The sequence below is a fragment of the Macaca fascicularis genome, chromosome 2 (genome assembly GCF_037993035.2).
Source record: "Macaca fascicularis isolate 582-1 chromosome 2, T2T-MFA8v1.1".
Classification (NCBI taxonomy): Eukaryota; Metazoa; Chordata; class Mammalia; order Primates; family Cercopithecidae; genus Macaca; species Macaca fascicularis.
Window position 1 is genome coordinate 1,104,087 of NC_088376.1, and position 23,164 is coordinate 1,127,250.

The 23,164-nt window shown below is 46.9% G+C and overlaps 2 protein-coding genes across 25 annotated transcripts in view; one reads left to right on the forward strand and one right to left on the reverse strand.

Annotated features, from left to right (window-relative positions):
- The window catches only part of FYTTD1 (forty-two-three domain containing 1), a 50,607-nt gene extending 43,578 nt beyond the window's left edge, over nt 1-7,029 (reverse strand). For 3 of the 6 annotated variants that reach the window (XM_074030646.1, XM_074030645.1, XM_074030643.1), the window contains exon 1: nt 6,792-7,029. Coding sequence is in view for 3 of the 6 variants with exons in the window: in XM_074030644.1 (XP_073886745.1) it covers nt 6,382-6,442 (61 nt within the window). In the remaining 3 variants the exon portion in view is untranslated. Of the gene's footprint in view, nt 1-6,381 lie in introns of all 6 variants that reach the window. The other 3 variants (XM_074030644.1, XM_074030641.1, XM_065539339.2) reach the window with 1 other exon arrangement.
- Nucleotides 1-23,164, forward strand: part of RUBCN (rubicon autophagy regulator) — a 74,039-nt gene that overhangs the window by 6,443 nt on the left and 44,432 nt on the right. For 16 of the 19 annotated variants that reach the window (XM_045387305.2, XM_045387310.2, XM_045387309.2 and 13 more), the window contains exon 1: nt 8,213-8,481. The exons of the other annotated variants lie outside the window; for them this stretch is intronic. In XM_045387305.2, the coding sequence (XP_045243240.2) occupies nt 8,417-8,481 (65 nt within the window). In that variant the 5' untranslated portion in view covers nt 8,213-8,416. Of the gene's footprint in view, nt 1-8,212; nt 8,482-23,164 lie in introns of those variants that run through there. 19 annotated transcript variants of the gene reach the window in all.

Below are 23,164 nucleotides of genomic sequence, written 5' to 3' on the forward strand. Positions count from 1 at the left end.
AACTGTGGCATTTTCCAGAGCTAAACAAATTTACGTAAAGTGCCAAATTCCCCCCATTTACATAAAACTGTTTGTTTTTCAAAGATATCCTCAATTTGTACTGGATAGATTTGCAGTCCAGGAAGGTTCAGGGAGCCAGAATTCTAGGGTCGTGGATCTTCACACATTCCTCCTTCTCCCAGGCCTCTTCTCTCTTTGCCCCTCAGGTTCCCTGCTCTGGGATGAGGAGCCCAGGCTAGGGGAGACTAAAGCACAGTGTCTTGCACATAGCAGCCTCTCAAGTGCTGACACTCTTCATGCAGCAGAGGGTCCCTTCTGTGCAGCTTTATTCAGCAGGAAGCTGGGGCAGGGACAAACTGAACATTTGTCAACTGTATTAAGGATTTGCTCAGTCTAGAAATAAGATTTTTTTTTTTTTTTTTTGAGACAGAGTCTCACTTTGTCACCCAGGCTGGAGTGCAATGGCACGATCTCGGCTCACTGTAACCTCCACTTCCCAGGTTCAAGTGATTCTCCGGCCTCAGCCTCCCGAGTAGCTGGGATTACGGGTGTGGCCACCACACCCAGCTGATTTTTATATTTTTAGTAGAGATGGGGTTTCACCATGTTGGCCAGACTGGCCTCAAACTTCCGACCTCAAATGATCTGCCTGCCTCGGCCTCCCAAAGTGCTGGGATTATAGGCGTGAGCCACTGTGCTCGGCTTAGAAATAAGATTTTTAAAATTTTCATTTTAACATTAAAAATGGCACATTTTTGGCCGGGCGCGGTGGCTCAAGCCTGTAATCCCAGCACTTTGGTAGGCCGAGACGGACGGATCATAAGGTCAGGAGATCGAGACCATCTTGGCTAACACAGTGAAACCCCGTCTCTACTAAAAAATACAAAAAACTAGCCGGGCGAGGTGGCGGGCGCCTGTAGTCCCAGCTACTCGGGAGGCTGAGGCAGGAGAATGGCGCAAACCCGAGAGGTGGAGCTTGCAGTGAGCTGAGATCCAGCCACTGCACTCCAGCCCGGGCGACAGCGCGAGACTCCGTCTCAAAAAAAAAAAAAAAAAAGGCACATTTTTATCCATTGTTCATGGCTGGCAAAAGCGTTCCTATATATATATATATTTTTTTTTTTTTTTTTTTTGAGACAGTCTTGCTGTTGCAGTGGTGGGATCTCTGGAGTGCAGTGGTAGGATCTCTGGAGTGCAGTGGTGCAATCTCTGGAGGGCGGTGGTGGGATCTCGGCTGACTGCAACCTCCGCCTCCCGGGTTCAAGGGATTCTCCTGCCTCAGTCTCCCAGGTAGCTGGGATTATGGGTGCGCACCACCACGCCCGGCTAATTTTTAGCAGAGACAGGATTTCACCATGTTGGCCAGGCTGGTCTTGAACTCCTGACCTCAAGTGATCTGCCCGCCTCGGCCTCCCAAGGTGCTGGGATTATAGGCGTGAGCCACCGTGCCTGGCCGGTTTCTATATAATTGAATAAATGAATCACTACTAAATGCTTAGAGGGGATGGAAATGTTGCTGTAAAGACAGAATTAAAGCCAAGTAATTAAAACTTGGCAAAATTCTTCAAAAGCTTTTAAAATCATCTCATCAGATGAACTGCTATAAGCTTTATATATGCCTAATAGAAAAAGAATTTTGGTAAATCAGTAAATTTGGTAAAGTCAGTGAATTGAAAAGTTGGCAAAATTGGCTTAAAAGACTTTTAGAAATGCTACCTATGGGGAAAACATACATTACTTTTAAACTATCTTTAAAATTAATCATTACAAGATAAAAAAATGTCCATGTGAAATACTAAGATTTTTGTTATATTTAGCAGGATACAGTCGTAAGAAAACAAAGTCCTCTCTGATGCCAAACGTCAGGGGCAGGCACATAGTATCATATTGTCTGATTACTGGTGACCTTAACTTTGACCACGTGTGATGCTCACCGGCTTTCTCCGTTGTAAAGGTACCCCCTTTTCCCAATTTATAATGAATAAGTCACCTGTGGGGAGATTTGAGACTGTGTAACTATCCTGTTTCAGAGTAAATTTCACAAATGGCGTTAGCATTCATTGATGATTCTTGCCTGAATCAATTATTACTATAATGGTTGCAAAACGGTGATTTTTTTTTAACTCTGTCGTCTTCTACATTCATTAGTTGATGTTCCACTGTGAAATGAGGTTTCCCTTTCCCCCTTCTTCCTTCCTTTTTCTATTTATTTATTATTTGTGTATCTACGTATTTATCTACCCATAGAAACTCATGGACTCCTGTTGTATTAAAAAATCCTACTCTGAGGCCTGGCACAGTGGCTCATGCCTGTAATCCCAGCACTTTGGAAGGTCAAGGCAGGCAGATCACTTGAGCTCAGGAGTTTGAGACCAGCCTGGGCAACAAGGCAAAACTCCATCTCTACTAAAAATACAAAAACTAGCTGGGTGTGGTGGCACATGCCTGTAGTCCCCGCTACTCAGGAGGCTGAGGTGGGAGGATCACCTGAGCCTGGGAGGTTGAGGCTGCAGGGAGCTGTGATCACACTCCAGCCTGGGAGACAGAGTGAGACAGGTCTCAAAAAGGAAAAAAAAAAAAAAAAATTCTACTCTGAAAAGCAATTACCTTTTCAGGTAATTGAGATAATGTAGATAACGTAGGACCCCAACCCTAATGCTAGTTTGGCATATTTGGCATTTTTTTGTATTTGGACCTCAGATGCATGAAATTGGATTAACCGTAATACTTGGTTCATGATATACTCTTTTTTCCATGCATGCTCCATTTTCTTTTTTCTATTTTATTTATTTATTTATTTTGAGAGGGAGTTTCACTCTTGTTACCCAGGCTGGAGTGCAATGGCACAATCTTGGCTCACTTAACCTCCGCCTCCCGGATTCAAGCAATTCCCTGCCTCAGTCTCCCAAGTAGCTGGGATTACAGGCATGCACCACCATGCCCGGCTAATTTTGTATTTTTAGTAGAGACAGGGTTTCTCCATGTTGGTCAGGCTGGTCTCGAACTCCCTACCTCAAGTGATCCACCCGCCTCGGCCTCCCAAAGTGCTGAGATTACAGGCGTGAGTCACCGCGCCCGGCAGTTTTACATTTTTTTATAGCAACAGGGTCTCGCAATGTTGACCAGGCTGGTCTCGAACTTCTGACGTCAAGCAATCCTCCCACCTCAGCCTCCCAAAATACTGAGATTATAGGCATGAGCCACCATACCTGACCAGTCCACTTTCATTTAGTTCATTAGTTATTTCAAATAACTGACTGGAACTAGTTATAATTTAATAACCAATTATTTTTACAACTATGCACCTTAAACCCACTGCTCCAAATAAAAACCCTATGACAATAACCCTATGACCCAGCAATTCCATTCCTAGGTATGTGAGAAATTCTTGCTTATATACAAGAGGAGACAGATATGTACAAGAATGTTCTTAGCAGCACTGTTTAGCACAGCAAAACCCTAATGTCTATCAATGGGACAGAGCATGAAAAAACAGCGGTACATTCTTACAATGGACTAAGATACAGCAGTTGAAATCAATGAACTACAGTGATCTAGTGACATACAACATGAATGAGTCTTACAAGATTAAGCAAAACGGCTCCAAAGAATAAATATAGCTTGATACCCCTTTTATAAAATTAAAGCATAAAAATGTTAAGCATATACATATTTTAGGAATATAGATAGATGCAAAGAAATTATATAACAAAGAAAGCAATGGAATCATAAAGAAGGGGTTTATTAGCCGAGCGTGGTGGCACCCGCCTATAATCCCAGCTACTCAGGAGGCTGAGGCAGGAGAATCGCTTGAACCAGGGAGGCAGAGATTGCAGTGAGCCGAGATTGCGCCACTGCACTCCAGCCTGAGTGACAGAGGGAGACTCCATCTCAAAAAAAAAAAAAAAAAAAAAAAGAAGGGGTTCCCGATTATGAGGGAAAGTAGAGGGATGGGATAGGTGAACGCATGGCTGGTGTAGATTATTGTCATGTTTATTAATGGCTTTAAAGAAAATCCAGTACATGTAACTCGAACTTCGACATATGAGAAAAAGTCTGTTTTCCAGACTTTTTGCTACAATTTTAGTTTTAGGATTCCACCCCCTCAAGACAGAGTCTCGCTCTGTCACCCAGGATGGAATGCAGTGGCACAATCTCGGCTCACTGCAACCTCTACCTCCCAGGTTCAAACGATTCTCATGCCTCAGCCACCCAAGTAGCTAGGATTACAGGTGTGTGCCACTACACCTGGCTACTTTTTCTTTGTATTTTTAGTAGAGACAGGGTTTCACTATGTTGGCCAGGCTGGTTTCGAACTCCTGATGTCAAGTGACCTGCCTGCCTGGGCTTCCCAAAGTGTTGGGATTTCAGGCGTGAGCCACCGCTTCTGGCCCCTAGGATTTCCTGATAGAGCTGATTGCCTTTATTTTATTTATTTATTTACTTATTTTGAGACAGAGTCTCCCTCTGTCGCCCAGGCTGGAATGCAGTGGTGCAATCTCGGCTCACGGCAAGCTCCACCTACCTAGTTCACACCATTCTCCTGCCTCAGCCTCCCGAGTAGCTGGGACTACAGGCGCCTGCCACTACACCCGGTTAATTTTTTGTATTTTTAGCAGAGATGAGGTTTCACCGTGTTAGCCAGGTTGGTCTTGATCTCCTGACCTCGTGATCCACCCGCCTCGGCCTCCCAAAGTGCTGGGATTACAGGCATGAGCCATCGCGCTTGGCCTTTTTTTTTTTTTTTTTTTTTCCCCTTTCTCAGACGAAGTCTCGCCCTTATCGCTCGGGCTGGAGTGCAGTGGCGCGATCTTGGCTCACTGCAAGCCCTGCCTCCCGGGTTCAAGCGATTCTCCTGCCTCAGCCTCCTGAGTAGCTGGGATTACAGGCGTCTGCCACCATGCCCAGCTAATTTTTTTGTATTTTTTAGTACGCCTGTAATCCCAGCACTTTGGGAGGATGAAGCGGGTGGACCACCTGAGACCAGCCTGTCCAACATGGAGAAACCCTGTCCCTACTAAAAAATACAAAATTAGCCGGACGTGGTGGTGGATGCCTGTAATCCCAGCTACTTGGGAGGCTGAGGCAGGAAAATAGCTTGAACCCGGGAGGCGGAGGCTGCCATGAGCCGAGACCACACCATTGCACTCCAGTCTAGGCAACAAGAGTGAAACTCTGTCTCAAAAAACTAGATAGAAAAATAAATAAATCATATAGTGTTAATTTGGGATTATACTGTATGCCAAAAAATAAAGTTCATACATTTATAGAACTAGAAGTAAGGCCAGGTATGGTGCTTCATGCCCGTAATCCCAGTACTTTTTGGGTGACTGAGGCAGGAGGATTGCTTGAGCCCAGGAATTTGAGACCAGCTTAGACAACATAGTGAGACCCTGTCTCTACCAAACATTAAAAGAAAAAAGAATTAGCTGGGCATAGTGGCACTGCCTGTGGTCCCAGCTACTTGGGAGGCTAAGGTGAGAGGATCCGCTTGAGCCCAGGAGGTCGAGGCTGCCTCGAGCTGTGGTAGGGCCACTGCACCCCAGCCTGGGTGACAGAGCAAGACTGCATCTCTAAAAGAGAAGACAGACACAGAAGGTAGAGAAATCCCAATGAGTAATATTGCCCCTTTCTTAAAAAGTATAATCGTTTAGTAGGAAAATGAGAAAGTTTGAAAGAGTATTTTTTAACCTAAATGAAATCATAAATTGCTTTAAGAGGCTCTTTCATTTCATTTTTAATTGCCAAAACACTTTTCTCAAGTTTGAAAATACCTAAAAGCCATGTTATTTTAATAGAGTCATTAGTTTTACACAGTTATTCTTGATCCCTCTTTCTCCCTCACTTGCCACAGTCAGTCCTTTATAAAGTAGTGCTGATTCTATTGCCTTCACATTGCTCTAATCTGAACCTCTTTGTTCTCTTCAACCGCTGCTGTAGTTTAAGCCTGGGTTTGCAAACTAGCAACTCAAGGGCCACCTTCAGCCTACACACAAGCTGTGTTTGGCCTGTGCAAAGTTGAAAGTTTAAAAAATGTGTTGCCAACGTTTAAAAATTTGGAAGTTGTGCTTAAAAATGCAGCTCTTAGCTTCTTTTAAAAAATCAAAATATCATAGCTAGGTGTGGTGGCTCGCACCTGCAGTCCCAGCTATTCAGGAGACTGAGGAAGGAGGCCTGCTTGAGCCCAGGAGTTCCAGGCTGCAGGGAGCTATGATTGCGCCACTGCACCCCAACCTGGGCGACAGAGAGAGACCCCGTCTTTGAAAAAGAAAAAAGAGAAACCAGAACATCTGGCAACCCTAGGCCCACATGTTTCTTTCAACTGGTTCGCTTCACTTCTTAAGGACGACCAGTCTCCTCTATCCAGCCTTCCACCCTTACCTCGATATAGTGCTATATCTTCCCCATCTCCTGTCCACATTGTCAAAAGTGGTTTTCTCATCGGATTCGATCAAATCACTTCTTGATTTGCATATACTGGATTATCTGATTGTTTTCAGGATACAATCCAAACTCCTGAACATGGCATTTCACGACCTGGTTTCCCCACACCAGAACGCCCACCCCACGCTGCTGCTCACTCCGTCCCAGCTCCGGCTGCCAGCACCTGCCGTCCCCAGACCGCACTTCCTTCCTTCCCTCTGCCGTGCTGCTCTCTCCGCCTTCTCTTCTCGCTCCTGGCTCACCCGTACTCAGCCTTCAGAACTCTGCGCTGACATCCCTCTCCCGAGGGCCCCCAGAAGCCTTTCTCCCCCGCCGTTTCACGATCCCAGAGCAACCTGTGCTCTTACTTGCGAGCGCTTCATTTAAATGCTCGAGATCTCCAAACACCAGCGGCGGACATTAGGCCAGGGCGGGCTAGGTGGGGTTAATCGTGCCGGGATTAGAGCAGCGTTATTGCCTAGTCTACATCTCGGACTGAGTTCGGTCCCCAGCGTGTAATGTGACGCGGGTAAATACGGGCCCGCCCCGGCACGGATCCCTGAGACCACCGTCCCCGCCGCTCGCGAGTCGGCCCCGCCAGCCACTGGGTGCGCGTAGTCCACGAGCGCGGCCTGGGATTGGAGGGCGCCGCCTGCCGGAGCGGCCTGGGATTGGAGGGCGCCGCCTGGGATTGGAGGGCGCCGCCTGCCGGAGCAGCCTGGGATTGGAGGCCGCCGCCTGGGATTGGAGGGCGCCGCCTGCCGGAGCAGCCTGGGATTGGAGGCCGCCGTCTGGGATTGGAGGGCGCCGCCTGCCGGAGCGGCCTGGGATTGGAGGGCACCGCCTGGGATTGGACGGCGCCGCCTGCGGGAGCGGCCTGGGGTTGGAGGCCGCCGCCTGGGATTGGAGGGCGCCGCCTGCCGGAGCAGCCTGGGATTGGAGGCCGCCGTCTGGGATTGGAGGGCGCCGCCTGCCGGAGCAGCCTGGGATTGGAGGGCACCGCCTGGGATTGGAGGGCGCCGCCTGCGGGAGCGGCCTGGGATTGGAGGCCGCCGCCTGGGATTGGAGGGCGCCGCCTGCCGGAGCAGCCTGGGATTGGAGGTCGCCGCCTGGGATTGGAGGGCGCCGCCTGCGGGAGGGGCCTGGGATTGGAGGGCGCCGCCTGGGATTGGAGGGCGCCACCTGCGGGAGCGGCCTGGGGTTGGAGGGCGCAGCCTGCAGGATGGGCCTGGGATTGGAGGGTGAGGCCTGCGGGAGCCACCTGGGGTTGGAGGAGCGCGGTCTGCGAGCGCGGCCTGGGATTGGAGGGCGCCGCCTGCGAGCGCGGCCTGGGATTGGAGGGCGCGGCCTGCGGGAGGGGCCTGGGATTGGAGGGCGCCGCCTGCGGGAGCGGCCTGGGGTTGGAGGGTGCGGCCTGGGATTGGAGGGCGCGGCCTGCGGGAGGGGCCTGGGATTGGAGGGTGCGGCCTGCGGGAGCCGCCTGGGGTTGGAGGAGCGCGGTCTGCGAGCGCGGCCTGGGATTGGAGGGCGCGGCCTGCGGGAGGGGCCTGGGATTGGAGGGTGCGGCCTGCGGGAGCCGCCTGGGGTTGGAGGAGCGCGGTCTGCGAGCGCGGCCTGGGATTGGAGGGCGCGGCCTGGGATTGGAGGACGCGGCCTGGGATTGGAGGACGCGGCCTGCGAGCGCGGCCTGGGATTGGAGGGCGCGGCCTGCGGGAGGGGCCTGGGATTGGAGGGCGCGGCCTGCGGGAGCGGCCTGGTCTCGAAGGGCTTGCCGGGAGCTGTAGTCCCCGGAGCCGGAAGTGGGGGTGGCCGGGATAGAAGCCGCAACCCAGGCGGCTGTCTCTGCCGCCGCTGCCGCCGCCCGTGTGTAGCGCATCACCCGGAGCCCACCGGCCGTGGGTGCCTCCTCCGGCCCCAGGGGCCCCCGGGAGCCCTGAAGGGCGAAGCGGCGGGGGCGCCTCTCTTGGGCGAAGAGGCGGCCTCGCAGCCCCGGATGCGGCCCGAGGGCGCGGGAATGGAGCTCGGAGGCGGCGAGGAGCGCCTGGCTGAGGAGAGCAGGTGGGCTGGGAGCGGCCGCGGAGTCGGGGCAGCGACAGGCGCTGGAGCCCCGGGAGGCTTGGGAGGGCGCGGGGCCGAGGAGAGAAGGGCCGGGCGCGACGAGTGTTGAGGACGACGGCTGCGGAGGACTTGTTTGGGGAGCATTTCGCAGAGGACGGGCGGGCGGGGCGGGGATGGGACGAAGGCGGGCGGGTGGGATTTGCGGAGGGCCGGGGGAGCAGAGGAGGGGGAAGCTCAGAGCCCAGACTGCTGGAGGGGAGGCGGCCGCCGAGAGCGACGGCGAAGAGGCCGGAGGGGCTGCAGCGCGGTGAGGGAGGCGTCACAGGCCGGAGTCCGCGGACAGGGCCGGGCGCCACCCTGCCTGAAACTTGCCGTGGCTGCAAGTGGGGCCGACGTGAAGAGGAGGGCGCGGTGAGAAGTCCCGGGAGCGGAGACGAAGCGTCGTGAGCGGCTTAGGAGGAAGCTGAGGCGGAGTGAGCGCGGGGAGGAAGGCGACGAGAGCCCGGGGAGAAAGGGCGCGAGTGTCATGGCGGTGCGGCGGGGGTGGGGGCTGCCCACGGGACCCGAAACTCTGCACTTTGTCATTGGCGAATCGCTGTCAGAGTGGCAGGACCTCTGTGTCATTTCCTTTCGTCTTCAGACCTGTCACTTCTTCCTCACAGTGCAAACTAAGCAAGTTCACGTGTATTTATATGGAGCCGTTGTCAGAGAGTTCATGTCTTCTAGAAATTGGGGGATATAAAATAGAAAAACCACTTTGGACCGGGTGCGGTGCCTCACCCCTGTAATTCCAGCACTTTGGGGGAGACCGCGGCGGGTCGCTTGAGTCCAGGAGTTTGAGACCAGCCTGGGCAACCTAGGGAGACCCCCGTCTCCACAAAAATACAGAAATTAGCTGGGCGTAGTGGTGCTCAGCTGTGGTCCCAGCTACTCGGGAGGCTGAGGTGAGAGGATCGCCCGAGTCCAACAAGTCGAGGCTACATTGAGCCGAGATCGCACCACCACACTCCAGCCTGGGCCACAGAGGAAGACCCTGTCTTCAGAAAACAAAAAACCGAAAAAACACCAAACTGCTTTGAGTAAATGATGAATCGGAGTCTGTAGAGATGATTTCCACATTTAGGGTTTGCTTCATTAATAACTCTGGTCTTAATCTTTTAAAGAGACTGGAATGCTGACAGGCGAGAGCAGGAATGTGGCATGAGGGAGTCTTACTTGACATTTATTGTTTTATTTTTTGAGAGAGGGTCTCACCCTGTCCCCCAGGCTGGAGTTTCAGTGCCGTGAACAAGGCTCACTGCAGCCTCCAACTCTTGGGCTCAAGCGATTCTGCTATCTCAGCTTCCCAAGTAGCTGGGATTATAGGTGCCAGCTACCACACCTGGCTAATTTTAAAAACTTTTTTTGTAGAGACAGGCTGTCACCATATTGCCCAGGCTGGTCTCTAACTCTTGCGCTCAAGCGATTCTCCCCCACCTCGGCCTCCCGAAGTGCTGGAATTACAGGTGTGAGCCACCAGGCCTGACCTCGCTTGACATTTAGAAACAGTTTCAGATATAATGATGGTCTCAGGAGCAGCTGGGGTCCAAAAACTAGAAGCAGAATATTTACCTCTGAGAAAATACCAACAAGGGAAGATTTATGAGACGTTCCTGAGTGAAGACTTGCTCTTTTTAAGGGTGGCTCTACTTTTATGTGCAAAGTGGCCTGTTGAACAAAACCTGGACTAACAGGACTTTGGGGCTCCTGCCTGAGATCTGAGAATGATTTGTACTAAGTGAAACTGAACATTTTACTTCCCTTTTCCATATTTCGGTTTCTGCTTTGCCTATTTGTCTATTTATTCTTCTTACAGATGTCTGTGAAATGCCTCATGCGAGAGGTCACATGTAAATTCTAAACACGTTTTAGGATTGTTTTGATTTCCCTGCACCACTTCATGTGAGGGAGGCTGGGTTATTTTTATTTTTTTATTTTTATTTTTTTTGAGACGGAGTCTCACTCTGTTGCCCAGGCTGGAGTGAGTGGCGCGATCTCGGCTCACTGCAAGCTCCGTCTCCCAGGTTCACGCTATTCTCTGCCTCAGCCTCCTGCATAGCTGGGACTACAGGCGCCCACCACCACGCCCGGCTAATTTTTTGTATTTTTAGTAGAGACGGGGTTTCACTGTGTTAGCCAGGATGGTCTCGATCTCCTGACCTTGTGATCCCCCCTCCTCGGCCTCTCAAAGTGCTGGGATTACAGGCTTGAGCCACCGCGCCCGGCCTGACTTAGTTACTTTTTTAATGTATGTAACAAACACTATTTACCACATGCCAGGTATTGTTTTAAGGTATTAAGACATGAATACTGCATTAACTTCTTTAAGCCTATGACTACTGTATACAGTAGGTACTACTGTTATCACTGTGGCACAGATGAGAAAGCTGAGAAATGGACGGGTAAGTAACTTGCCAAGGTTGTACAGCAAATCCCTGGCAGAACTGGATTCAAATCTGGGCAGTTCGGCACCAGAGTCTGCGCTTTTTTTTTTTCTTTTTGTCTTTTTCTTAGAGACAAGGTCTCACTATGTTACCCTAGGCTGATCTCAAACTCCTGGGCTCAAGCGATTCTCCAGCTTCAGCCTCTCAAAGTCCTGAGGTTACAGGCGTGAATGACCATGCCAGCCCGAGTCTATACTTTTTTTTTTTTTTGAGATAGAGTCTTGCTCTGTCGCCAAGGCTGGAGCGCAGTGGCACCATCCTGGTTCACTACAACCTCCGCCTCCTGGGTTCAAGCAATTCTCCTGCCTCAGCCTCCCAAGTAGCTGGGATTACAGGTGCCCGCCACGACGCCCAGCTAATTTTTTGTGTTTTTAGTAGAGACGGGATTTCGCCATGTTGGCCAGGCTGGTCTCGAACTGCTGACCTCAGATGATCTACCAGCCTCGGCCTCCCAAAGTGCTGGGATTACAAGCGTGAGCCACCGTGCCTGGCCTGAGTCTGTACTTTTAATACTTACACTATGCTGCCTCTCACTGTGCTAATAGTAACAAAGAAATGCATAAGATAGTGAGTCAACTTCGTAGCATTCTGTGCCTGTCATCCAGGGCGGTAGGACAGCTCCTTTGCAGAATCTTTTCCCGTCTTTTACTCTTTTTATGATTGCCTCTTAACCAAAACTTCAACCAAAACTTAATTTTAGTAGTGGGGTTATCCTCACAAAGTCACTCACGTCATAGTTATAGGCGTACTGTGTTGGCGGCTGGCAAATTCAGAATGTGTGGTTTAATGAGGCTTCATGGTACCGATGGCCTCCTTAGCTTCAGATACACGGCTGGTAAATATATTCCTTGTGCCTATTAATTGAGGCTTTGTGACTGAGTTACTGCAAACATAACCTCTCTCTGGCCAATGAAACACCCAGTTCAGAAACAGTCTCCTTGATGAGATAGCATCATTTTTATTTATTCATTTATTTTAAAGATAGGGCCTCGCTGTGTCACTCAGGCTGGAGTACAATGGTACAATCATAGCTCACTGCAGGCTCAAACTCCTGCATTCCAGTGATCTTCCCGCCTCAGCCTCCTCAGTAGCCAGGATTACAGGCATGTGCCACCACTCCCAGCTAATTTTTTTTTCCAAATTTTTTGTAGAGACGGAGTCTCACCATGTTGCCTAGGCTAGTCTCGAACTCCTGGCCTCAGGGGATCTTGCCGCCGTGGCCTCCCAGAGCACTGGGATTACAAGCATGAGCCACTGTGCCTGGCCGGTAGCATCATTTTAAAAATGAAAGATGAAACTTTTTAGTATATTTTCTTTAAGTGGTTGATATAATGAAATGTGAATAAGCTTCAAAGTCAGATAGACCTGCATCCTTGAATCCTAGTTCAAGGATTAATTTGGCTTAACTTGATCAAGTTAACCTGCCTGAGTAGGAAGAATAATGCTTTCCTGCCTGAGAAGTTTTGAAGATTCAATACAATAATGTGCATAAAGCTCCTAACTGAGAGCCTGATATGTAGAAAAAATGTCGACTCCACCCCTTACTAGTTTTTTTAAAATAAGGCGAGTGTCTCCCCCACAAGTGACTGTTTGCAAGGGCATCACTTGTTCTTCCTCTTTCAGGGGCTCCTCTATCTGAGTTGAACACACTGGGACCTAGAGTGCTGGCTGAGCTTCCCTCTTCCCCCTCTTCCCCCCGTAGTGAGCTTATGTGATGGGCTTCCCTGGTGTTTTCCGTCTAGCTCTCACTCCAGCAAAACGCTGTTGAGCTCAGGGATGATACTTCCCTTTCCCCCCGTTTCCTAAATGCCAGTTATTTTGAGGTTGCCTGGTAAAACTACTACACTACGCCGGGCGTGGTGGCGATGCCTGTAATCCCAGCACTTCGGGAGGCCAAGGTGGGCGGATCACAAGGTCAGGAGATTGAGACCATCCTGGCTAAGGTGAAACCCCGTCTCTACTTAAAATACACAAAATTAGCCAGGCGTGGTGGCGGGCACCTGTAGGCCCAGCTACTGGGGAGGCTGAGGCAGGAGAATGGCCTGAACCCGGGAGGTGGAGCTTGCAGTGAGCTGAGATCCGGCCACTGCACTCCAGCCTGGGCGACAGAGCGAGACTCCGTCTCAAAACAAACAAAAAAACTAGACTGGTAAACTGCTAAAGGAATGATCTTTCTAGCATTGCTCTGTCTCCCTAGACTGCCTTGGCCTTACAGTCTACTGCTGAGCTTGCAACTCAGGGACATGCCCTGCTCAGTATTCCTGGCACTGTGATCCAGATACAGTCAGAAATCAAGGAGTGAGATCCGTTTTAGTGTCTCTAAACTAAGCTTATTCCACTGACCAAAACCTTCCCCTGCTCTGATCTCTGTTAATAGCATTTTCCACTCACTCAACCAAGCCAGAGTGAAATTTCAGAGTGAAATTTGACATTTTCCTCTTCTCCATTTCCCATATCTAAGCAATCACCGGGGTCTAAAATTTTGTTCCTAATTTTTCTTTTGAAGCCTTCTTTTTCTCTCCATTTCCAAATAGAATGGTTTATAGTACTAAAAAATCTAGGGTGTACTGTTGCTTCAGAAATGCCCAAATATGGGTGTTCAAAGTCAAGAATTTGTGTCTCTGGGCTCTGCCTCCTGATGTGTTGTTTTCATTCTCAGGTAGACTCTTCTACAGGATTATCGTAGCAACTCCAAGCTTAGCAATACCAGCAACAAGAAAGATGCAGTCCCAGTAGCTCCAGCAAAGCAAAAATCCCAGGGCTGACTCTTTTTGGACTGACACGTTTCCGTTCTTGTGGTCAGGGTATGGGCTATTCTGCTTAGTCAGGCCTAAGTTATGTGCCCAACCCTGGATCCTAGAGCAGGGTGAGCTCTTGGAACCTCGTGGACCGAGTAAGTGGTAGAGAGGTGGTTCCTCAGCGGAAAATCAGGGTTCTCTTACCAAAATAAAGGGACAAATTCTGGGCAGATATAGTTTATTCACTGTAGACCCATATAATCTCTCCTTGGGGATTATACCTCAGTAGCTTCTTAACTAATCTTCCAACTTGATAGCCCCACCCTGCTACTACTTTAATTTTTCAGAAACAAAATTACTGTAATATTTTACTCAGAGATGTTCAGTGATTGGCTGGGCTTGGTGGCTCATGCCTGTCATCCCAGCACTTTGGGAGACCAAGGTGGGTGGGTCATCCGAGGTCAGGAGCTGGAGACCAGCCTGGTCAACATGGCAAAATGCTGTCTCTACTAAAAATACAAAAAATTAGCCAGGTGTGGTTGTGCATGCCTGTAATCCCAGCTACTGGGGAGGCTGAGGCAAGAGAATCACTTGAACCCGGGAGGCAGAGCTTGCAGTGAGCCAAGCTGGTGCCACTGCACTCCAGCCTGGGTGACAGAATGAGACTGTCTCAAAAAACAGAACAAAACAAAAGCAATGTTCAGTGGTTTTCCCATTGAAAATAGAACATTTTCTATGTCAAAACTCCTCACCCTGGTATTGAATCTTTGTTTTTGAGACGGAGTCTTGCTCTGTCGCCCAGGCTGGAGTGCAGTGGCACCACCTCGGCTCACTGCAAGCTCCGCCTCCCAGGTTCATTCTCCTGACCCCGTGATCACCCACCTCAGCCTCCCAAAGTGCTGGGATTAAGGCGTGAGCCACGGTGCCTGGCCTGAATCTTTATGTTAGTACTTAATGAAGTTTCCAATTACAAAATCATGGCACACTCACCCACTCTCACATCTTTCTCGCCGTTCTCATTCTTGCTTTTCTACCCTCACTGCAATACCTCCCTCTTTGCCTGAAGAGCTCCTAGTCGCCCCTTAAATGATGCTTCTTTAGAAGGCATCCCACTCTATTAGAGCACATCTCACGTCTCCCTTCACAGCATGGCTCTCTAAGTGCCCATTCCCCCATTACATCCTGAGTTCTCTGACAGATGGGACTCATAACCCCTCTTTAACCACCAGTGCCTAGCCCAGTGCCTGACACATAGCTGGTGTTCAGTGAATATTTATCTGAGGAATGAAAACATTAAGAGTGTGGTCATCCCTCTTCAGTTGGGCAGATGCTAGTGGAACTGTTGTCATTGGAAGTGCCACTTTCTTCCCATTTCTCCTCTTCATTTTCACTTTTTCACATTTTTTAATTTCCTGTCTTCTTTTTTTTGCGTCTCCCTTTGATTATGCTAGGGGTTAACAGTTTATATAGAACTGGTAGCAAAGCAGGATGATCACGTGATTTTAAAGCAAACTAGCAATTGCTAGTTCGATTTTTAGTACAAGAATTACAGGAACGTACTCTTGAAGCTTTTGGGGAAACTGCTATTGTCAGAACCCAGGAGAGGAAGGGCGTTTCAGCTGACTGCCAGGACTCTAAGCCTGAAGCTTTTCTCAGTATTCCTCTCCCCACAGCTGTTTCGGTTTTTTAAAGGGTTCTCACATTGTTGCCCAGGCTAGACTTGAACTTTTGAGGTCAGGCAATCCTCCTGCTTCAGCCTCCTAAGGAGCTGGGACTACAGGTGTGTGCCATTGTGCCCATCTTGCCCTTTAGCTTTAAATCATCTGCCTGAAACTGAAGAGACGGAAACACTGTCTTTCCTCCTGTGCCACTACTATGAAAGTGGTGTTGTGTGCCTGCTTTACCTTGTTTGTAAAGCATTCTGCTGCCTAGACAGTACTAAGATGAGCCTGGTGAAGTCATAAGATTGTCTTTCTTATATGGCTCATGAAATCAGCCTTATGATGCTGCAGTAAAACCTTTAAAGTTTCTTCCATTCCGTCAAGCAGATAAAAGTCATATCCAATATTTGAGGAAGCCCTTCCTAGCTTTCCTACTTCAGTGAGAGGACCAGCATCAGCAGGGCCCTGCAATCGTGCTAACCCACAGACTTCGCCTTGGTTTAAATGCAGCGGAGATACTCTTTGGACGTGGGACACTGTGACCAAACTTAATTATGTTGCAGACTGTCCAATCCTGTGGAATTTTTGGCAGAATTTTCTTTTTAAGCAGAATGGGTAAAAAGACTTTATTCTAGGTACCCTTCTTGATGTTGTTGGATTTATTGGATTTATGCAATGGAAGTTCACAGAGGGAAAATGACAGAGAAAAGAGAATATTATTCTGTGCTGCATGATAGTGCCTCCCCTAGATGGTCAGTTACACCCTCCTCTGTGAAGCAATTCTTGTCTCCATTGTATACTGAGGGAATTGAAGCTTCAAGAGTTTAAATGGCTTGGTCAAGAATGTGGATCTAGGCCAGGTGAGGTGGCTCACGCCTGTAATCCCAGCACTTTGAGAGGCTAAGGTGGGCAGATCACTTGAGCTCAGGAGTTCGAGACCAGCCTGGCCAATATGGTGAAACCCCATCTCTACTAAAAATACAAACATTAGCTGGGCGTGGTGTCAGGTACCTGTAATTTCAGCTACTTGGGAGGCTGAGGCAGGAGAATTGTTTGAACCCGGGAGGCGGAGGTTGCAGTGAGCTGAGATCACCAACACTGCCCTCCAGCCTGGGCGACAGAGCAAAACTCAGTTTCAAAAAAAAAAAAAAAAAAAAGAATGTGCATCTAGTTTGTGAGCAGCCAAGATTCAAATTCAAATTCAGTTTGAATGACTGTGATGTCTATTTTCTTTCTACTGGGTGACATTTTCCTCCTGCTTCTTATTAAAATACAAAAGATCTGTAATCCCAGCACTTTGGGAGGCTGAGGTGAGCGGATCATGAGGTCAGGAGTTCAAGACCAGCCTGACCAACATGGTGAAACCCTGTCTCTACTAAAGAATACAAAAATTAGCTGGGCGTGGTGGCGGGCGCCTGAAATCCCAGCTACTCAGGAGGCTGAGGCAGGAGAATTGCTTGAACCCAGGAGGTGGAGGTTGCAGTGAGCCGAGATCACGCCACTGCACTCCAGCCTGGGTGACAGAGTGAGACTCTGTCTCAAAAATAAAACAGTCTGGGCACGATGGCTCACGCCTGTAATCCCAGCACTTTGGGAGGCCGAGGTAGGCAGATCACGAGGTCAGGAGATCGAGACCATCCTGGCTAACACGGTGAAACCCCGTCTCTACTAAAAATACAAAAAATTAGCCAGATGTGGTGGCGGCGCCTGTACTCCCAGCCACTCGGGAGGCTGAGGCAGGGGAATGGCGTGAACCCAGGAGGCGGAGCTTGCAGGGAGCCAAGATTGTACCACTGCACTCCAGCCTGGGCGACAGAGCGAGACTCCATCTCAAAAAAAAAAAAAAAATATATATATATATATATATATAATAAAATACAAAAGAAATAGAAGATACATAGTCCCTTTCCTTCAGGAAACAAGCTATATAATATTAAATAACAGTCTTAAAATATTTTTAGAAGGAATGGTATAGTGACATCATATGCTTTTGGAGTGCTAATAAAAGAGCTATAGTGGGTCAGATTATTTAGAACGTTTTGAGAGAAAGTTGAATCAGAGCTGGACCTGAATCCCTGAATGGGGTGCGAAGAGGCGCTCCAGTTGGAGAGCTCTGCGTGAGTAAGGTCGTGGCAGTAGGAGCGAGGTCGGCACGTTTGTAATAGCATGTGATAAGGTGCCTGTACCTAACCTGAGGAGTACCGAGCAGCAAAGTTGGTATTTAGATTGGGCCAATGATGGAGAATTCTTCACCTTCATGCTAAGGAATTTGTTGGTGGTTCGGTTTCTGACATAAGGGATTTTTCATCCTTATGTTAAATCTACTGATTGTTGAAATTCCATACATTTGATGTTACTCATTTGATAAATGGGTGTCAAGTTACAAAGCACACCTACAGGTATTAAGATTCTCCTTTGGCCGGGTGCAGTGACTCACGTCTGTAATCCTAGCACTTTAGGAGGCCGAGCCAGATGATTGCTTGAGCCCAAGAGTTTGAGACCAGTCTCAGCAACATAGTAAGACTCCCATCTCTACAAAAAAAAAGAAAGATTCTCCTGTCAGCTGTGAAATGTGTGGGACATTCTCTCAGGTGCCCCAGAGCTGAGAGACTATATAAGAGAGTCAAGTATGTTTTTCCTATAAGCATGTTCTTTCTTTAAAGCATATTATTTATATAAAAAGCATATTCAACTACATAGCCTGCAAGTTAAATACTAGATAATTAAAAACAAAATATATAGGCAGATAAGAAAAATTAAACACAAATGTGATAGGGTCCCGCTACCTCAGTGTTACCAATAATTATTTCACTTAATTATATTTTTTTCTACCTGAAGGAAGAACACATTACTTCTTTCCAGGAAGTAATTTCTGGCATTCAAAGTCCCAGGGACGCTTGCCTGACCACAGTGTTTCAACGTAGAAGCCCTTGATACTTGAGTATTTAAAAAAATCCTCTATGGGGCTTTCCAGCTTCTTGTTTGTTCAGATTATTGATCCTTTTTTTTTGTGGGGAGGGATTTTTTAGGTTTTTTTTAATCGAGACGGGATTTTGCCATGTTGCCCAGACTGGTCTCGAACTCCTGAGCTCAAGCAGTCCACCTGCCTTAGCTTCCCAAAGTGCTGGGATTACAGGCGTAAGCTACCACACCCAGTCTACTGATCCTTTATTAATTGCTCATCTCAGGAAAGGCCTAAACAATTCCCCTCTCCTCTACAATTCCCCCATATTACCAAAGGTAACCCCTATTAACATATTATTTCTTTTCATATTTTTATGTTGAGATCATAAATCTGATTTTACATTCTGCTTTTTATACCTTAATATGCTATAATTAGCTTTAGAAACTTTTTGGTCAAAAGTTTTCATTCTTTCATGCTATTCCATCACGTGTATATCACACCTTTCTTCCTCCACTTTGGGGATCAAATCATTACCTGACTTGGGACAACCTGACTTTCAGCTGTGATCCATGGGCCTGTCCCAGATAAAGAGCTCACTGTGGAAGGGGCATGCCAGTAAGCTGAAGCTGTTTCCTTTACCACTAAAAAGAGTATTTGGGGATTGAAGATAGGCCAATGTATATTTCTTACCTTGAATCTCACTTTGCAATTGCATAGTACTTTCACTTATTTACTATTTATCGTATATTTGATATATATCATATATAAGATATGCACATATCATATATTTTTAGTGATTATGTTTTAGTTATGTATTAGTTATATAGTGTAATACTTTACAGAGTTTTGTACCTTTTTATTTTAATCTTGAGTGTTACTTATTATAACATGGTAAGCTTAAGACTGAGTTGGCATTTAGGAAAACTGTTTTTCCCTACATATACTTACTTGAGTCACTTAAGCGATTTCTATTCCTCTTTCAAGGAGGAATGTGGTCAAGATCCTCCCAGAAGAAGGTAGTTGGGATTTTATTCTGAGATTGGCTTTATTGTGAGTTGATGAAAATGATTTACGTAGAGATGGGTTATGCTCTCCCTTGCCACTAGGCCTGGTTCCACCCAGGCATAGGGTGAGAGGGTTAGAAAGATGTGCATTTCATTTATGGTGATTAAAGGAGAACATTCTGTATACTTGTGGAAGTGGCTCTCTACCAAGAGCTGCTTTGAACCAGTTCAATTCCAAGGTCTTGATTCTGTTCATATAAAGATTACATGTGAATACAGGGTGATACCATTCAAATAACGATTACCAAGCAGTAATAGGAAAAACTGACCTTACTTGCTGAAAACATGGTTAAAGAATAGGGAAATGATATATATATATATATATATATAGAGAGAGAGAGAGAGAGAGAGAGAGAGAGAAGGAGAGAGAGAGAGAGACGGAGTTTCACTCTTGTTGCCCAGGCTAGAGTGTAATGGCATGATCTCGGCTCACCACAACCTCTGCCTCCCAAGTTCAAGCAATTCTCCTGCCTCAGCCTCCCGAGTAGCTGGGATTACAGGCATATGCCACCACGCCTGGCTAATTTTTGTATTTTTTTAGTAGAGAACGGGGTTTCTCCACGTTGGTCAGATTGGTCTCAAACTCCCAACCTCAGGTGATCCGCCCGCCTCAGCCCCGTAAAGTGCTGGGATTACAGGCGTGAGCCACTGCGCCTGACCTGGAAAGGATATTTTATTTCTCCATTGTGATCTGTTTACTTGCATCTAAGATTCAGGCATAATGGTTTAATCAAACCATTGTGTATGAGCTTCAGTTGAATTTAGTATTTCAACTCTCTGATATTGATAATTATGTTGTTGGGTAAATGATCCTAAAAAGATGAAGACACTAAATAGATAGGCAATATAAAAATATGTAAAAATGGGACTTCAAAAATTCCAGATTTGGGGAGGAATGGAGTTAAAGTATAGGTTTTGTTTGTTTCTTTTCCTATCTTTATGATCAAACTTAAGTTGCTGTCAGTTTAAAATAACTTTTTATGGGCCTGGAATGGTGGCTCACACCTGTAATCCCAGCACTTTGGGAACCTGAGGTGGGCAGATCACTTGAGGTCAAGAGTTTGAGACTGGCCTGGCCAACATAGTGAAACCCCATCTCTACCAAAAATACAAATATTAGCTGGGTGCAGTGGCAGGGGCCTGTAACTCTAATTCCAACAACTCAGGAGGCTGAGGCATGAGAATTGGGTGAACCTGGGCGGTGAAGGTTGCAGTGAGCCGAGATTATGCTACTGTAGTCCAGCCTGGGTGAGAGTGAGACTATGTCTCAAGAATAAAAAAATTAAAAATAAATAAAATAACTTTTTATAACTACAAAATGTGTTTTGTAAGCCTCATGCTGACTAAAAGCAAAAACCTATGACACACCAAAATTGAAAAGCAAGGACTCAAAGCACATTGCTAGAGAAAATCAACTACCACAACGGAAGTAATGGAAAGAAAGAAACTGTAAAAAACTAGAAAACAAGTAACAGACCTGACTTGTTGATAATTACCTTAAATGTAAATGGGTTAAATTCTCCAAATGAAAGACAGTGACTCAGTGAATTTTTAAAAAACCATCCAAATAAGACCCAACCATATGCTGCTTCCAAGAATCTCACTTCACATGTGAGGACATACATAGACTCGACGGGAAGGGATGGAAAAAGGTACTCTATGCAAATGGAAACCAAAAGAGAGCAGGAGTAGCTTTACTTATATCAGAGAAAATAGACTTCAAATCCAAAGCTGTAAAAAGAGTCAATGTCATTGTATAATGATGAAGGGTCAATTCAACAAAAGGATATAACAGTTTGTGTGTGTGTGTGTGTGTGTTTGTATTTATGTATGTGTATGTGTGTATGTGTATGTATGTGTGTGTATATCTGTGCATATGTATGTGTGTGTATGTGTCTGTGTGTGTATGTGTGTATCTCTGTGTGTGTGTGTGTGTGTGTGTGTGTGTGTGTGTGTGTGTATATGCATGCATGCACCCAACATGGGAGCTCCTTAATATATAAAGTGAGTATTAATAGACCTAGATGGGGAGAGAAACTGATACAGTAACAGTCGAGAACTCTGATACCCGCTTTCAGCAATGGACAGATCATGCAGTCAGAAAATCAACAAAGAAACAGCAGCATTAAACTGTATCCTATAATGGACTTAACAGAGACATCTGCAGAACGTTCTACTCAATAACTGCAGGATACACATTCTTCTGAGCAGCGCATGGAACCATCTCCAGGATATATGGTGTCATATGGTAGGCCACAAAACAGGTCTCAACAAATTTTTAAAAATTGAAATCATATCAAGTATTTATTTATTTATCTGAGATGGAGTCTCACTGTGTCGCCCAGGCTGGAGTGCAGTGGTGTAGTCCCAGCTCCACCTCCACCTCCCGGGTTCAAGTAGTTCTCCTGCCTCAGCTTCCTGTGTAGCTGGGATTACACACACACACCACCACACCTGGCTAATTTTTTTGTATTTTTAGTAGAGATGGGGTTTCGCCATGTTGACCAGGCTGGTCTTGAACTCCTGACCTCAAGTGATCCGCCCACCTCGGCCTCCCAAAGTGCTGGGATTACAGGCGTGAGCCACTGCACCCAGCCATTCAAGTATCTTTTGTGACTACAATGCAATGCAACTAGAAATCAATAAGAAGAACAACTTAGGAAACTATACAAATACTTGGAAATTACACAACATACTCCTGAACAACCAGTTGGTCAATGAAGAATTAAGAAGGAATTAGAAAATTTATTGAGACAAATGACAATGGGAACACAGCCTACCAAAACAGTGGGATACTGCAAAAGTAGTACTAAGAGGGAAGTTAATAGCAATTAACATCTACATCAAAAAAGTAGAAAGATCTCAACCTAACGTTGCACCTCAAGAAACTAGAAAACCAGGACAAACAAAACCCAGAATTAGTAGAAGGAAAGAAATAATAAAGATCAGAGCAGAAATAAATGAAATAGAGACTGAAAAAAAAAACAATATAAAAGGTTAACAAAAGAGTTGTTTTTTTCAAAAGATAAAATTAACAAACCTTTAGCTAGACCAAGGGGGAAAAAAGACTCAAAATAAATAAAATCAGAGACAAAAAGGAGACATTGCAAGTGACAGCACAGAAATACAAAGAATCACTAGAGGCTGTTATGAGCAACTCTGTGCCAAGAAATTGGAAAACCTAGAAGAAGTAAAGAAATTTCTGGACACATACAGCTTACTGATACTCAATCATGAAGAAATAGAAAACCTGGACAGACCAATAATGAGTAATGAGATTGAATCAGTAATAACTCTCCCGTGAAAGAGAAGCCCAGGGCCTGATGTCGTCACTGCTAAATTCTACCACACCTTTAAGGAAGAACTAATACCAGTTCTTCCCAATTGTTCCACAAAATTGAAGGAAAGAATTCCTCCATACTTATTCTACAAGGCCAACATTATCCTGATACCAAAGCTAGAGAGGGACACGAGAGAAAAACCTGCAGGCTAGTACCTCCAATGAGTATAGATGCAGAAATCCTTCACAAAATACTAGCAAACCAAATCTAATCGCTCCACATTTAAAAAAAAAAAAAAAAAAATCAGAAGCTAGCCAGTGTCGGTGAGGATGGGGAGGAAAGGGAATCCTTATACGCTGCTGGTGGGAATGCAAGTTAGTACAGGCATTACGCGATGCAGTCCAGAGGTTCCCATCACACGACGCAGTTGGGAGGTTCCCATCATGCAACGCAGTTCGGAGGTTCCTCAAAAAGTTACAAATAGAACTACCATGTGATCGGGCCATCCTGATACTGAGTATATGTCCAGAGGAAATGCCATCAGTGTATCA